Below are 13,528 nucleotides of genomic sequence, written 5' to 3'. Positions count from 1 at the left end.
AGAATAATGATGGTACAGGCAAAATACAAAACTCTTCATTTATTTTTAAACAAAATTGATTATTTCAGTTTAAAATTCAATTTAATTGGTAAATAATGGTTTGAGAGTGATACTGGTACTTGTTTTACTTGGTAAATATCTTGTTCAGTTGGTCAGTGTTCTTCCTACAGTTCTAACAAAAACATACAATTAATGCTGAAACATTAATTGTATTTCTTCCGAGAATTTATCTCCATAATATACAGCAAACATATTCATATCAAATTGTATATGCTGCCCTTTAGACTACCAAGATTCAAAGATTAAATATTTCCCTAGAACAGGGCAAATATGATATCAGATTGAAACAAACTCCCACTCAATTGACATGTCCCTTTGGGCATTACTTGCCTGTGAAACAGCAATACAATAAATATTTGAGGGAAAATTGCCTTACATCAGTGTTATTTGTTTTTGAAAACTGAACTCGGATGAATCGTGTCACACAGTTGCTTATCCAAAACTTAATCTTCTTATCAGCAGTTGTAAGCATATTCATGTGACCGATTTAAATTGGAGAGGGCAAAAGACAGATAGAATGTGCAGCCTAGCTGGTAAAATGAATCAGCCTTGAGGGACTGGCCGGAGAGGACAACTCTCGTGATAGTCCTTCAGCTAAACTCGGTGGAGAATAATAAGAGAACAGAGAGAGAAACCAAGAGTGGAATAGCTGCAGACAAATGAGTCAGTCTTTGGGGCAGACTTTAAAGACCAGGGTTTTTTGTAGCCTGTCTGGGGAGTGTATAGGACCATAATCAGAAACAACACATCAGATAATTATCAACTAGGGTGAAAATAATTAGCTGGCAAATAAGAGAATCAAATGAAGAAATAGTTTTGTAATTACAGATGACCCTGTGAAATTAGTTCCCCTGGGTGTGTTAAAGCCATCTGTGTAAAGATAACATGGTCATGTGGCATTAATCATCACAAACCTATACACTGTAGTCTATTTGTGGTTGTCTGTGTATCTACGTTCTTTAATTTTTAAGACTTGGTTACAATATATGTCTTAAACACACACACACACACACACACACACACACACACACACACACACACATACACATATATATATATATATCTCAGGCCAGGGCCCATTATAAATGGCTGATTTGGAGATGGAATAATGGAAAGTAATTAGACCATGAATTTTCAGACACTCCTATACCAATTATTAACACGAGAAATGTGATATCAATTATGGTGGTCAGTTTGGTCACACATTATGGAGACCAAGCATATTTCTTATTAGACTACATCATTTCTGCTTCCATTGTAATCATTTATCATGTCTAATGTGCCATACCTAAAACTCCTCAGAATCAAGAATAAATTATTTTAGGGCCTAAAATGAACACACATTGATGCATACAGCAAAATACAATGAAGGATGAAATCTCCAATAAGATTGATTACACTAGACTAGATTACACTATTACTCTTATTCTAGAAAATAAGAAGAGGGGAAATGGGGATACATTAAACATCCCTTCACAACAACCCCAACAACCTGGTCTGGATGACATCAGCAGCTTGCTGTCACCATGGCAATGGAAATCTCTCAGGAAATTGTGAGCAGACCGATTGTATGCTGGGAGCCAAGTAAATATCTTGATGGTCACCAATACGATCTGATTCTCAGTTGAAAACACACTTTCATTAGGGCACAAACATGCCTGGGTTTAACTTAACACCATTATAACACAGCAATATACAGTAAGTGTCAAAAGTATGCATTTAGCAGTCCATCTGTAATTACAAATTTGTGTAGGAGAAAATTAGCAGTCATGCAACTAACACTTTTCCAAAAGGGTTATGATTACAGTGTTACAATGCAAATAAAAACCCAGTCAGACAAATTCTGCTTATGGTGTATAAGCTGTGTGCAGGCATCTATTACATTTGCAGTAAATTATTCAAGAACTCTCTCTGGCTGCATAATCAAAATTACTTTATCTGTTTTCCTTGGAGGAATGGTACATTTGGGTAGGGATACTTTGGAGTCCTGGCATCCTCTGCTCCCTATGGATATCTGCATCTCAGCAGTTTTTAATTAAAATGCTCGATTTGTGCCACCTATCGTGGCTGGCAGTGAGTAGAGGACAATATATTACTTCTCCCATCTCCAGGCAGCTGGTGAGAGCCAGGCTTTTCACTTCAGTGTATTATGGCCTATAAACTGCATTTAAAAAATAATGCATTCTCTTTTGTTTAACATTGTATTAAAGGAGTTTAAGTTAACAGTTCTAAAGATCTGGATTAATGCAGGGAATAATCATTTTGATAATCAATATATTCAATATTTATGTATAATTATGTTTATATTTTCATTGTACTAACCAGTGCCACAGAAAATAGTCCTGAAACTGTTGGTCATGATACAAAGAAAACAAATTTGCAAGCCAAAAAAAAAGAAGGGGACGTACAGTAGCAATAAAAATAACATACACCATATTAGCAACAATAATATTGTGATGCATGTAACCTTGAGCAACAGCCTGTTGATTTAGGTAACAGCACAATAAAAGAGAGCACAGATATAAACAGTATACCACCACACTAAAAGTAAGCTGACCCTTTTTTTTTGCCTGGAAGATCAATTTTACACTTAAAAGCACAGTGTACGTGTAAGTAAAGATTAAGTAAATAATGAACTACCAGTCAGGTATTCATGTTCAAATATAATTTATATATATTGTATAATTAAGTCATGAATATTCCTAGTTTCACATTTATTATTGTTTGTACATGCCTGTGATGTTTTCTAATGAACTCCGAGGGGCCTGTTTCCCCATATAAAAATAAAAACCACCAAGATGTATGTATGTGTCACATGTCTCCACACAAGCACCAGACCGTATCCAGTATGCACCTAAGTTAATCAGCACGGCCTTTCTTGGAGCCTCATAAGTGACCACTCACTCACATCTGCATGACAGCAAAAACCGCCTGCTCCATGTCTGTTCTTGAATCCCATAAGATCATGGTCTCAGTACACCTCTAATCTGTGGACTGACTAGCTTGGTCAAGAAACGACCAAAAAGAGCCAGGTAATAAATACTACACAGGGTCTTTATTGCATTTTCCAAATACTAGTATAAAGCACCTGACCTTGTCCACTTAGCCATACAATACACAGGTTTCATTCTTCAATAAATCATACTGAACTGGAACAGAAATGAGATACTGTATTAAGTAAGCTAAACCTAAATGGTGGAAATCAGTTATCTTTTATACATGGCCTGGAAAATCTAGAGAGAAAGTAAATGCACATAGGGTTTGATAATAATCTTACTCCATCTGTTATGACAACCTTAGGAGAAACACTGTTAGACGGACTGTGCCTGCATGCACAGTGTTTTGTATCAAAAGACACTTCACTGTCAAACACAGTTTGGCAGCAAGTTATGCCTTTTGTTGCATGTGTAAAAATCTCTTAGTTTTATACAACTGCTCAGCCACATCATTTTCCAAAACTTCAGCTACAGTTCTGTGTATATCAATTATTAGTATCTGTTACAAAAATGTATGTTTTAATAATCTTGCCAAAAAAAGCCTGCGTAGGAAAAGAAATTCTAAGAACATATTTCTTTTTTTTTTGCTATAAATTGTTTCGGCACTAAAGTCTCATCTTGGATGTAATTAGAAGGGTCTTTTTTTTTGTTTTTTGAGGATGTTTTTTGCTGCCTGACAGAGCAGTGGGATGCTCCATGCCTCAGCCATTAGAATGCAGACCGCAGCTCACTGCTGTGTGCAGAGGAATGATGAAATAAGGGCTATAAATAGCAGCCTCCCAGGATCCCCTTTACACACACTGTAAACATTTCAGAGCAAGGCAGACATGCTGCTTCTTCTCAGAATTTCTCAGTATGCCCCATTTTGTCCATTTAGCCATCTCACCTATACAGACATGCAATGACTAAAAAAAATGATTCAATCAGTACACAATGCAGAAAAAAATCCACATCATACAGTATGGCAGTATTTTAGAGTCAGGGTTTTCAGTTCTCAGGAACTGACCTTGAGAGACATGGAACTGGCCAAGGAATCCTAGAACAGGTAAAAATTCAATAATTGCACATTTTCATATTAATATGTATTAATATCTGTGTTTAATGAATGAATGCACAAATGAATTAACCGAAGGTAACTTTTCTGCCAAGGTGATGATAATATAAAGATTGTGATTATGATTAACTCCAACAATCCACCAGTTAGCAGTTTGACTGTGTAGGGAACTCTATTCTGGTTGTGTGATTGTCAGCTCATTTCCTATTGACATAAGGACATTAACCTGTTTACAGTCACCACAGATGGATGCTGCAGCATAACCCCTGTGTTCTGTTAGCTACTTAGGACTAGATTCACTTTTCACAGATCACATTTACAACTGACAGCATGTTTGGCTGACTGAAAGAGAAAATACATTTTAAGTGACCACCATGCAATACATCTATTACTCAGTACAGTACAGACCATTTGTCTGAAAATGCTCCTACCAGCAGGTGTCTTTAATCTGGTATAAGTGCAGATAAGACATGGACGAAATGTAGCATGAGTGAATTGACCTTTTTTTTGTATGTCAATTCCTATCTTTGTATGTCAATTCCTATTCTACCACTAATGTGTTTGATTCTTGCGTCAACATGCACTGATGTGTAATATAAATATAAAAAGAGTAGGCATGTCACTGAATACAAATATATTATTTGGAATAAACAGATGTGCTATAACAGGTACAAATACAATTGTTAAAAAAGCTGCACAATTGTTTTTGGATCTTTTTAAAATTTGATTGGAACTAAAAGTGTGTATTGGACTGAGATTTAATGGGATGCAAAGAAAAACAATGCAACCATGTGGGATGAAGAAGGACCACATTCATTAACGTGGACATAAACAATGCATGTCAATAATGCAATGGATACGTTGTGTTAGATTATAGTTTGTACTGCTTTACGATCAAATGTTGGTCGCTATAAATAAAATTAATTGATGAAGCAGGATAAAAAAAAACCCAGGGCGAATTTATATTTTAGGCCACGCCCACTTTGTGTGTAAATCAGATAGAGATGCAGTGATGTTGCGTTACATCCCTAATATAAAGGTATAATACCTCCATCAAACTACAAACTAGAGCGATTTGTTGATCATGTTGATTTTTTACTGTTTCATGTTTAACCGACAGGTAAAAAGGATCTGAAAGTGCAGTGTAGAAGTTAAAGCACCTACCTACAGTGTGTCCCTGTGTGTTCTCCTGGTTCTCCTGATGCTGTTGGAGCTCGAACAACAAAGTCACATCCACGTAGATTTTGATCAAGCTGCCTTTTAATTGGCTTTGTTTGTGCAGCTGTCACTCCAGAGACGCCAATACAAAGCAAACGGTAAATAAATAAACAAACCTAGTATACAGTACAGACTAACAGCATTAACATGATTAACCTTGTTTATCGTCAGAATTGTCTATAAGCTTTAAAATGTTAATCATGGTTGTCGTTAGCGGGCTACAGGATGATGTCACTGCATTTAGCTGTACTTGTGCACCACTTTATTTCCCTTTTTACACGGTCTGTTATCATGGGGTATGTGCACAGGGCTTTTTTTTGTTGTTGTCAGGAGTAGCCTTTTTCGGTTAAAGAGGGTGCCCGTGTAACAAGGATGGGTTGCGACGAAGAAATTGGTTGCCATGGCAATACTCTTTTTTCCGTGCTGACGTCACGCCACCGCTCTTGGTGAATCCCTTTCTTCTGGGGTTATAACTTGATCGGGCGATGACGTCACAGGGCGCACTGGGAGATGTAAAACAGTGTCTGACAGCATGGTCACGTCTTAATACGTTTTTTTTTTTCTTCTGTGGGTTTTCATGCTCCTGTCACTGCATCACGGTTTGCTCTAAAAAAATCAACTGCAACACGTATAAGGCATACATTGCATTTTGTTGTTGTTGGTGGTGGTGGTTCAAACTGCATGCTATAGCCTACAAGGTCATCCATCCATGCAGATTGCAATTACAGATTAAATATTTGCTTTACCCTATTAAATATTTTCTACTTCTAAAAATCAATTCAGTGCTGCCACCTTATGGCAAAGAATTAACACTCTACACGTCTAGAAACCTTAAGTTCAAGCTGGTTTTATTGTTTTATCTAATATCATCTGAACATTGAAGCTCTTTGCATGGCTCACTCACAATGGTGTGAGCTACTGACCGTATAGGGCAAGAATTCTCAATCAGAGTATGTGTGTATTTTTAAAAGATCACTAGAAGGTCATCCATTACAGGCCAAGTTCCATAATTAAGGTCTCAGCATGCCATCCTCAGCCAGGTGTATGATGGGGCATATGTCAGCACCTGATGGGAGTGTAATTAGCACATGGCTTCAGCATGCTACTTTACTCCTAACACATCCTGTCATGGCAGATACACACTCCTAACAACACAATAAGGGCTTAAAGCTTAAGTGATAATGTATGAGTAATAGATTAGATAACAGGTATCATTTAAGTTCTGATGATTCTTTTTCTTTTTTTGGTGCCTAATCAAATGTGCACATGTGACTAAGAACAAGTGACGTTTGTCTTTTTTTCCTATAAATTCATGGTGATTTGTTGAGTCCTATATGAATTTATAAAAAAGGAGGAGAGAATTAATTCTACTCCCATATACTGTATGTGCCTTCTTATGTTAGATAAATGGTTATTATAATTAAATCTTACACTGTCTAGAGCATTGCATAAACCAAATAAGCTACAGGATATACTTCCATTATTATTATTATTATTATTATTATTATTATTATTATTATTATTATTATTATTATTATTATTATTATTATTAAAATGTTGTATATCTATTACAACTAGCTGTGTGATACAGAGAGGATGCTGCCAGGGTGGAGAAGGTGCTTCTTTTTTTTACTGTCTGATAAAATAATTTCTAGGGGTGAATGCTACACTCCCTGTTTTTCATGAACCGGTGATAATAATTCACGACAGTCCCTCTTTATTGGCACTGACTGTCAGTCCACTACAGTAAAATGTTCACTTTCAAATAATAACTAATAACAATAATTATTAAGGCAGTGACTGGAATATTATTTAATATGCAGAAAATGATAGCAATGTATATTAAGGGCTCTTGTTTACCCTACTTTTTCCTTGTTGCTTCACCAATCTCTTACACTCTTACTTTAGTTCATCTACAGGCATTTGGAAAAGACCTTTGATTTATTTTTACGCATACGACTCATTTCAACCTCTTTTCTCTACTGCCTTACAAGGCAACCATCCTGGCTGGAATGTTTACTTGTGCATTTTTTCCTGGGATTAAAGTAATTCCTCTCAGCTGTGGAATTCCAGTGACCCAGCAGAACACAAATAACCCATAGCTTGGGAATGGAGTGCTGTGCTGATTAAAGCATTAAGCAAACAGAACGAATCACATGGAGCAGGTTAGCAACTCTGCAATGCTTGTCATTTTGTTGTTTGGTTTCACAAAATGAACACAGCTATGTTCTACAGTGTTCAGCACAGCACAGGAAGATATGTGGATTCTAAAACTATCTAAACACAAAACATGTGGGCACAAAAGTTTAAAGAATGTCCAGAACCTTTTGCATGGCCCAAAAATGAAAACATGACAACTGCTATAAATGTTAATACCATTATTTATGCAAAAAGGCAAAAAATCTTTTCTGTATGACACTAGTGAATATATAAATCATTATATTTCTACAGCTGTATACTATAGAGTCAAGCAGAGCTAGGAATACTGGAAAGATTATTTTTTCTGTAATCCACTGTATAATGAGTGAGGCTTGAGGATAGTTTTTAGCAAGTGTTGAATTGTTTTAAATTATTCTAGCAAATTGAAGCCTATGTAAATGATTTTCTTGTAAGCACTGCCACTATAGTAGATGTCTCCATCTATTTGCTCTACTTTTACACTACAGCAGGGGTGTCTCCATGATGACCTTGCAGGATCCCATCTCTACTGCCAGATAATTAACACATGGTCCACTGTGTTAACTTATGACCACACCCACTTTGTTGGTGCATGTCTGAGTGTAAGCCCCCTGTGGTATTGAACAGCAAACTTTACAGATGCAAAACCTTATGGAACCAATATTTTTAAAAGGCTAGTGTTTTAATCAGTTCTGATTAATCAAAATGATCACTTGAATTGCCAAGAGATGCCAAATGGCCTACAATGCATATCTTTGGACTGAGGGAGGAAAACAGAGTACCCAGAGGAAAGCCCTGCAAACCCCATACACACAGTGGAGGACTCAAATCCCCAACCCTGCAGGTACAAGGCAAATGTGCTAACCACTAAAGCATCATGTGCCCTATGTTACAAACCAAAGCTGGTTGGAGTAGGAGATACACTTACTGTACCACATTGAGACAGCTTTTATAACCAAAATTTGAAGCTCACAATACCATTTGTACAAAACACTATCTACAAAAAATATCTACAAAGAACTGCCTTTTAAATATACATAAGTGGATGCCAATAAAGAAGCATAAATAAACAGTCATTGTGAAAGTTTTGTTGAAAAATGCTTTCTGTGGGCCTTCAAAGAGATTGTTTCAGCATATCTCCACTGGCAGCAGTGTAAAGCCTTCAGATACGGTAAGTCACAGGCTTTATACAGATCACATGAGTCATCAGCTTGGTCTACTTCATTCTACTGTTTCAGTTTATTTAGGGAAAGTGTTGAGTTGACTGGCAACCATCCGAACAAACTCTTTTTACACACACACACACACACACACACACACACACACACACACACACACACACACACACACACACACACACACACATTAAATGTGATTTTTTTCTTCTTCTTCTTCTTCTTCTTCTTCTTCTTCTTAAGAACCTCTTCTTTTAATGATATTATAGTGCCCGTTTATTAATATGTTTAATTTGTGCTATAAAAAGAGTGCATTAATAAACCATAGTGAGCATAATGGTTAACCACTAGAGGGAGATATTGAGTTGGACAAATTTGAATATTTGGATATAAATTAATTATAAATAAGCTTTACATATACTGTAACATTTGTCTTCACAGTGATGCAATTTTAAATCTCAGTGTATAATTGTTCACAGCTAGTGTGAGTTTTATAAATGTGGACACACAGAGTCATTGAGGCACTGCTCTTACACTGTGGTAATTTTCTGTCTGTGCTCTTTGTTCCAGAGTATAAATGCTGTATAAAGTCAAATATTGACTATATACAAATATATATACTGTTATATTCACACATAAGTTCTTTAATGGGTCTTTGTATAAGCTAAGATTTTTAGCTTAGCTGGTTCAGGGACCTTTAAAAGATCCTGCATGGAACCTGACTGTTTTCCCCAGAGGGACAATCAAAGAAGCTTTATAGGTTCTAGATTTCATATTTTTTGTTTAAGACTGTAAACAGAGTGTTGGACATGCAATGTGACCTTTAATAGAACATATGGAAAGGGATTTAGAGATTTTTAACCTTATGTCCTACTTTTAGATCAATATCCTTCTTACTGACATAACACATTTATGATTCACAATATTTAGGTTTTCAAGGAGCTAGCACAGGGTAAAGTAGATGATGTAGGTACCTTGGGTTTTGCATATTCTTTCTGTCTGTTTAGAATCCGTAAACAAGTATTCTGTTATACCACACATTCACACAAAAGGTTCACTATACCACTTTTAATTCTTTGTCAGATTGAACAGATGTGGTGCCAATACCTTTTGTCACTTGACAGCAGACCATTCTGCTGAATAAAAAAAGCTGACATTAGAAGTTAATTGATGTCACTGGCAATGTGAGCTATGTGAAGCGATATAAAAGAGTCGCTGTTAATCACTGGCAGGTTTGATGTGATACACTGTAAATCCATCATTATGGGAAAGGTAAGGCTGCTATCTGCTTTTTTATTCTATTTATTTGTAATTTGATGAAACATACCAGCTAACAAAATATTTGGTTCCAGATTATCTTCTATGAGGACAGGAACTTTCAGGGTCGTTCCTATGAGTGCAGCAGCGACTGTGCTGACCTGTATTCTCATTTCAGCCGGTGCAACTCCATCCAAGTAGAAAGTGGGTATTGGATGGTGTACGAACGGCCAAACTTTACGGGTTATCAGTATTTTCTCAATAGAGGGGAATACCCTGATTATCAACGGTGGATGGGTTTTAACGACTGTATCAGATCCTGTCGTATGATACCTCAGGTGATCCTAATTGTATAAATCTATAATATTTATATATTTATAATAAATCTATTAATATTTTGTGTATATTAAGATTAAAATGTTTTTCATCCCTAGCAACAAGGGTCTCATAGAATAAGGATCTATGTGCGTTCAGACTTTGGTGGACAGATGATGGAGTTTACTGAAGACTGTCCATCTATTTATGATCGCTTCCACTACAACGACATCCATTCCTGCAATGTGCTTGAAGGATACTGGCTGTTCTATGAGCATCCCAATTACAGAGGCAGGCAGTATTTGATGAGATCGGGTGAATACAGAAGATACAGTGACTGGGGTGCCGTAACCCCAAGGATTGGTTCCATCAAGCGCATTGTCTACTCAAACTGAGTAGCTAAAATCTTGATCAATGGAGTTTCACCAATAAATATCAATTTATCAATAAACAATTGTCATTTTTTTGTTGTTGTTGCCAAATCTAATCTTAATTGTAAAAAATATTACACATGCATTTATAATCAGTAGTTTAACGATTAAAAAAGGAATGAACTATTCCTAAATTTAAAATAGAAAAATGTAAATCATTGCTAATTTCAGCTGTCCTTGAACATAAAGAAAAATCTTTATCATTATTCAGTTCTTCATAGATGAATGCTAATAAATATACTGTACTTAATTGTTTTAGAGATTCTGTTCTAATTATTATATTTCTACATGTTTTCTTCTCTTCAAAAAAAAGGCCTTGATGCCTGTGCCATCTTGTTGGTTGCTGGCTTAATGAGCGTGCCAAAATAATGTTGTATAAATAATGAGTAGGTTGGTTTATATATTTGTATATTTGACGAGTAATGTTTTTTAAATAGGGGACATTCAGCAGGTCGGAACTTTTCAGTGAATCGAATAGGATCAGACGTATGGGCAGAGGTTTTGGGAAAATGTCTGTGTAGCTGATCATCTGAGGATGCTTGGTGGAATAGATGGTTTAAGATTCAATTTACTGATATTTAAGTAGTACAAGTTTACTGTATGATAATAACAATAACAACAACAACAATAATAATAATAATAACAATAGAAATATTTTATGCACAGAATAAGAGCCTATAAAATATTGTTTGATATTGATATTAACTTATCATTATTTTTATGTATTATGTAAATATATGTGTAATGAGCAATTTTATTAACATCACAGTTTCAAAGAATGATGCTTATGCTCATGAAGATAACACTGCACCATTAAAAAATAATTATCCTTTAAATACTCATCATGCTTGCCATTCGATGTTCTAACTATTTGTTGAAAAGCAAACAAATCATATAATGATTTATATAATGGAAAGAATACTTTTTATTAAATAGAAAAATACTTAAAAATCAGTGATGCGTCTGAAAGAACCTACAATGGAACAAGTAGCGCACCAATCACGATATCTTCTGTAATCTCCAGGTTTCAGGAAGTACTGTCTGCCTCTGTAATTGGGATACTCATAGAAGATCCAGTAGCCATTCATCACTTTACAGGAGTAAACATGCCGGTGATGGAAGCGATCCGACACACAGGAACAATCATCCATGAACTCCATCATGTGACCAATGAAGTCAGGTTTTTCATAGAGTCTTAGTCTGTATAAGCCCCTGTACTGTTGTCAAATAAAATAATGTATTCAGAATATATGATACACAATAAGAGATTTTTCCATTTCTATTAACAATATAACAGATTTGGAAAAAAGAATCTGCTTTTGCATGTGATAAAATATATGAAAGACTACCATTTTAAAGAAAAAAATTGTTGGCAATCAAAGGCATACCGGTGGAATTATGCGACAGGATCTGATACTGCTGCTGGTACCCATCCAACTCTGGTAGTCAGGATAGACACCTTTTTTCATGAAATACTGTTGACCTATGTAATTTGGCCTTTCATAGATCATGAAGCAACCATTTTCCACTTTGATGGAGTTGCAGTGGCTGAAATAGGAGTGCAGATCTGTGCAGTCACTGCTACACTCATAACTACGGCCTTTGAAATTCCTGTCCTCGTAAAAGATGATCTGAAATATAAAGCAATGGACATGTTACTCATAAGAATAGTTTAAGTCAGTTAATGCTTTAATTTGATACAAACAGTGATACAAAAGTTTCCCACCTTTCCCATGATGTCTGGTAAAGCGATTCTGTTTCCCCGAGCTTTTTATACTCCTCTTCACAATCAAAGTATTATCATTTAAATAAACGGAGCTGCATAACCACCGGGGACTGATATGTTGGCAGTTGTGTTAGAGAACAACACTGATGTCATACTTTGAAGCAAGAATACATAGAAAAACTTCTAGTTTTGTTTTTCCACCTGCAGGTCATAGACAAAGGGAAAAGACTGGTGTGGTATCCACTGGTCCATGTTACAATGGTAACAGAACAATATGGAATGTCCAGGCTGAATTACAAATGCTGTGTGACAATACGACCAGGTACACAGTCCCAACACTTATGAATAACATACAAATAATTTGTTCTCCAGAACCAGAATTCACAGCATTTACTTAATTTCTACTAGATATTGAACTAAGAACTGCAGAATTCACATAGTCCATGAAGTCCAGAACTACAGACTGCAGACCCCCAATTGAGAGATAATATGCATCTACTATATCTGTGTTAATGTGTGGGATGACTACACTACATGCACATAACTTGCAGATTTTAGCAGTAAAAATACATTAAGTTTCTGTATAATTATGTTAGGAAAAATTATACCAAACCGCTGTTGCACACTGACTGCTCAGAAGGTAAAGATTGATAAATATATTAAATATTATGGTTTAATTTAACAAATTAAACATTTAATCTTTGACATCATTAATCTTTTTTTGTAAGGAGACATTTATTTAAAATTGCTTTGTAGAGTGTTCTGTGTACTTTATAACATGCTGAGAGAGGAAAAACATAGGCTGGGGAGAGAATGAGTGTTTATAGTTGTTATAATGTAAGTGATTAAAAAAAATACTTTCCCTACCATATGTTTGAGCTGCCTATTGGTGTCAAACATTATGTAGTACTTGTATTTCCAGACCAGAATTACTTCCATTTAGAGAAAACAATAAATCTCTTTCAGCAGAATATTTCAAGCTAATTACAATCATAATTATGTTAACCACAATAGCCACCTAGCATCATTTCCAGCAAAAGCTTTTGCACAGCATGCTGATATCTCATATATATATATATATATATATATATATATATATATATATATATATATATATA

The 13,528-nt window shown here is 35.5% G+C and overlaps 2 protein-coding genes across 2 annotated transcripts; one reads left to right on the top strand and one right to left on the bottom strand.

The window, feature by feature from the left end:
• The first annotated feature begins 9,926 nt into the window (after positions 1-9,926).
• Positions 9,927-10,648, top strand: LOC132850668 (gamma-crystallin M2-like). The gene is made up of 3 exons (XM_060877326.1): positions 9,927-9,953; positions 10,034-10,276; positions 10,373-10,648. The coding sequence occupies exons 1-3, from the start codon at positions 9,945-9,947 to the stop codon at positions 10,646-10,648; spliced, it is 528 nt and encodes a 175-aa protein (XP_060733309.1). The 5' UTR covers positions 9,927-9,944.
• Positions 10,649-11,628: 980 nt separating this feature from the next.
• LOC132850667 (gamma-crystallin M2-like) lies at positions 11,629-12,821 on the bottom strand. The gene is made up of 3 exons (XM_060877325.1): positions 12,411-12,821; positions 12,073-12,315; positions 11,629-11,901 (listed from the first exon to the last, which is right to left on the bottom strand). The coding sequence occupies exons 1-3, from the start codon at positions 12,417-12,419 to the stop codon at positions 11,629-11,631; spliced, it is 525 nt and encodes a 174-aa protein (XP_060733308.1). The 5' UTR covers positions 12,420-12,821.
• Positions 12,822-13,528: the final 707 nt, after the last annotated feature.

Source organism: Tachysurus vachellii, chromosome 8 (assembly GCF_030014155.1).
Source record: "Tachysurus vachellii isolate PV-2020 chromosome 8, HZAU_Pvac_v1, whole genome shotgun sequence".
In the NCBI taxonomy this organism is placed as follows: domain Eukaryota; kingdom Metazoa; phylum Chordata; class Actinopteri; order Siluriformes; family Bagridae; genus Tachysurus; species Tachysurus vachellii.
This window is presented reverse-complemented; position numbering and strand designations above follow the sequence as displayed.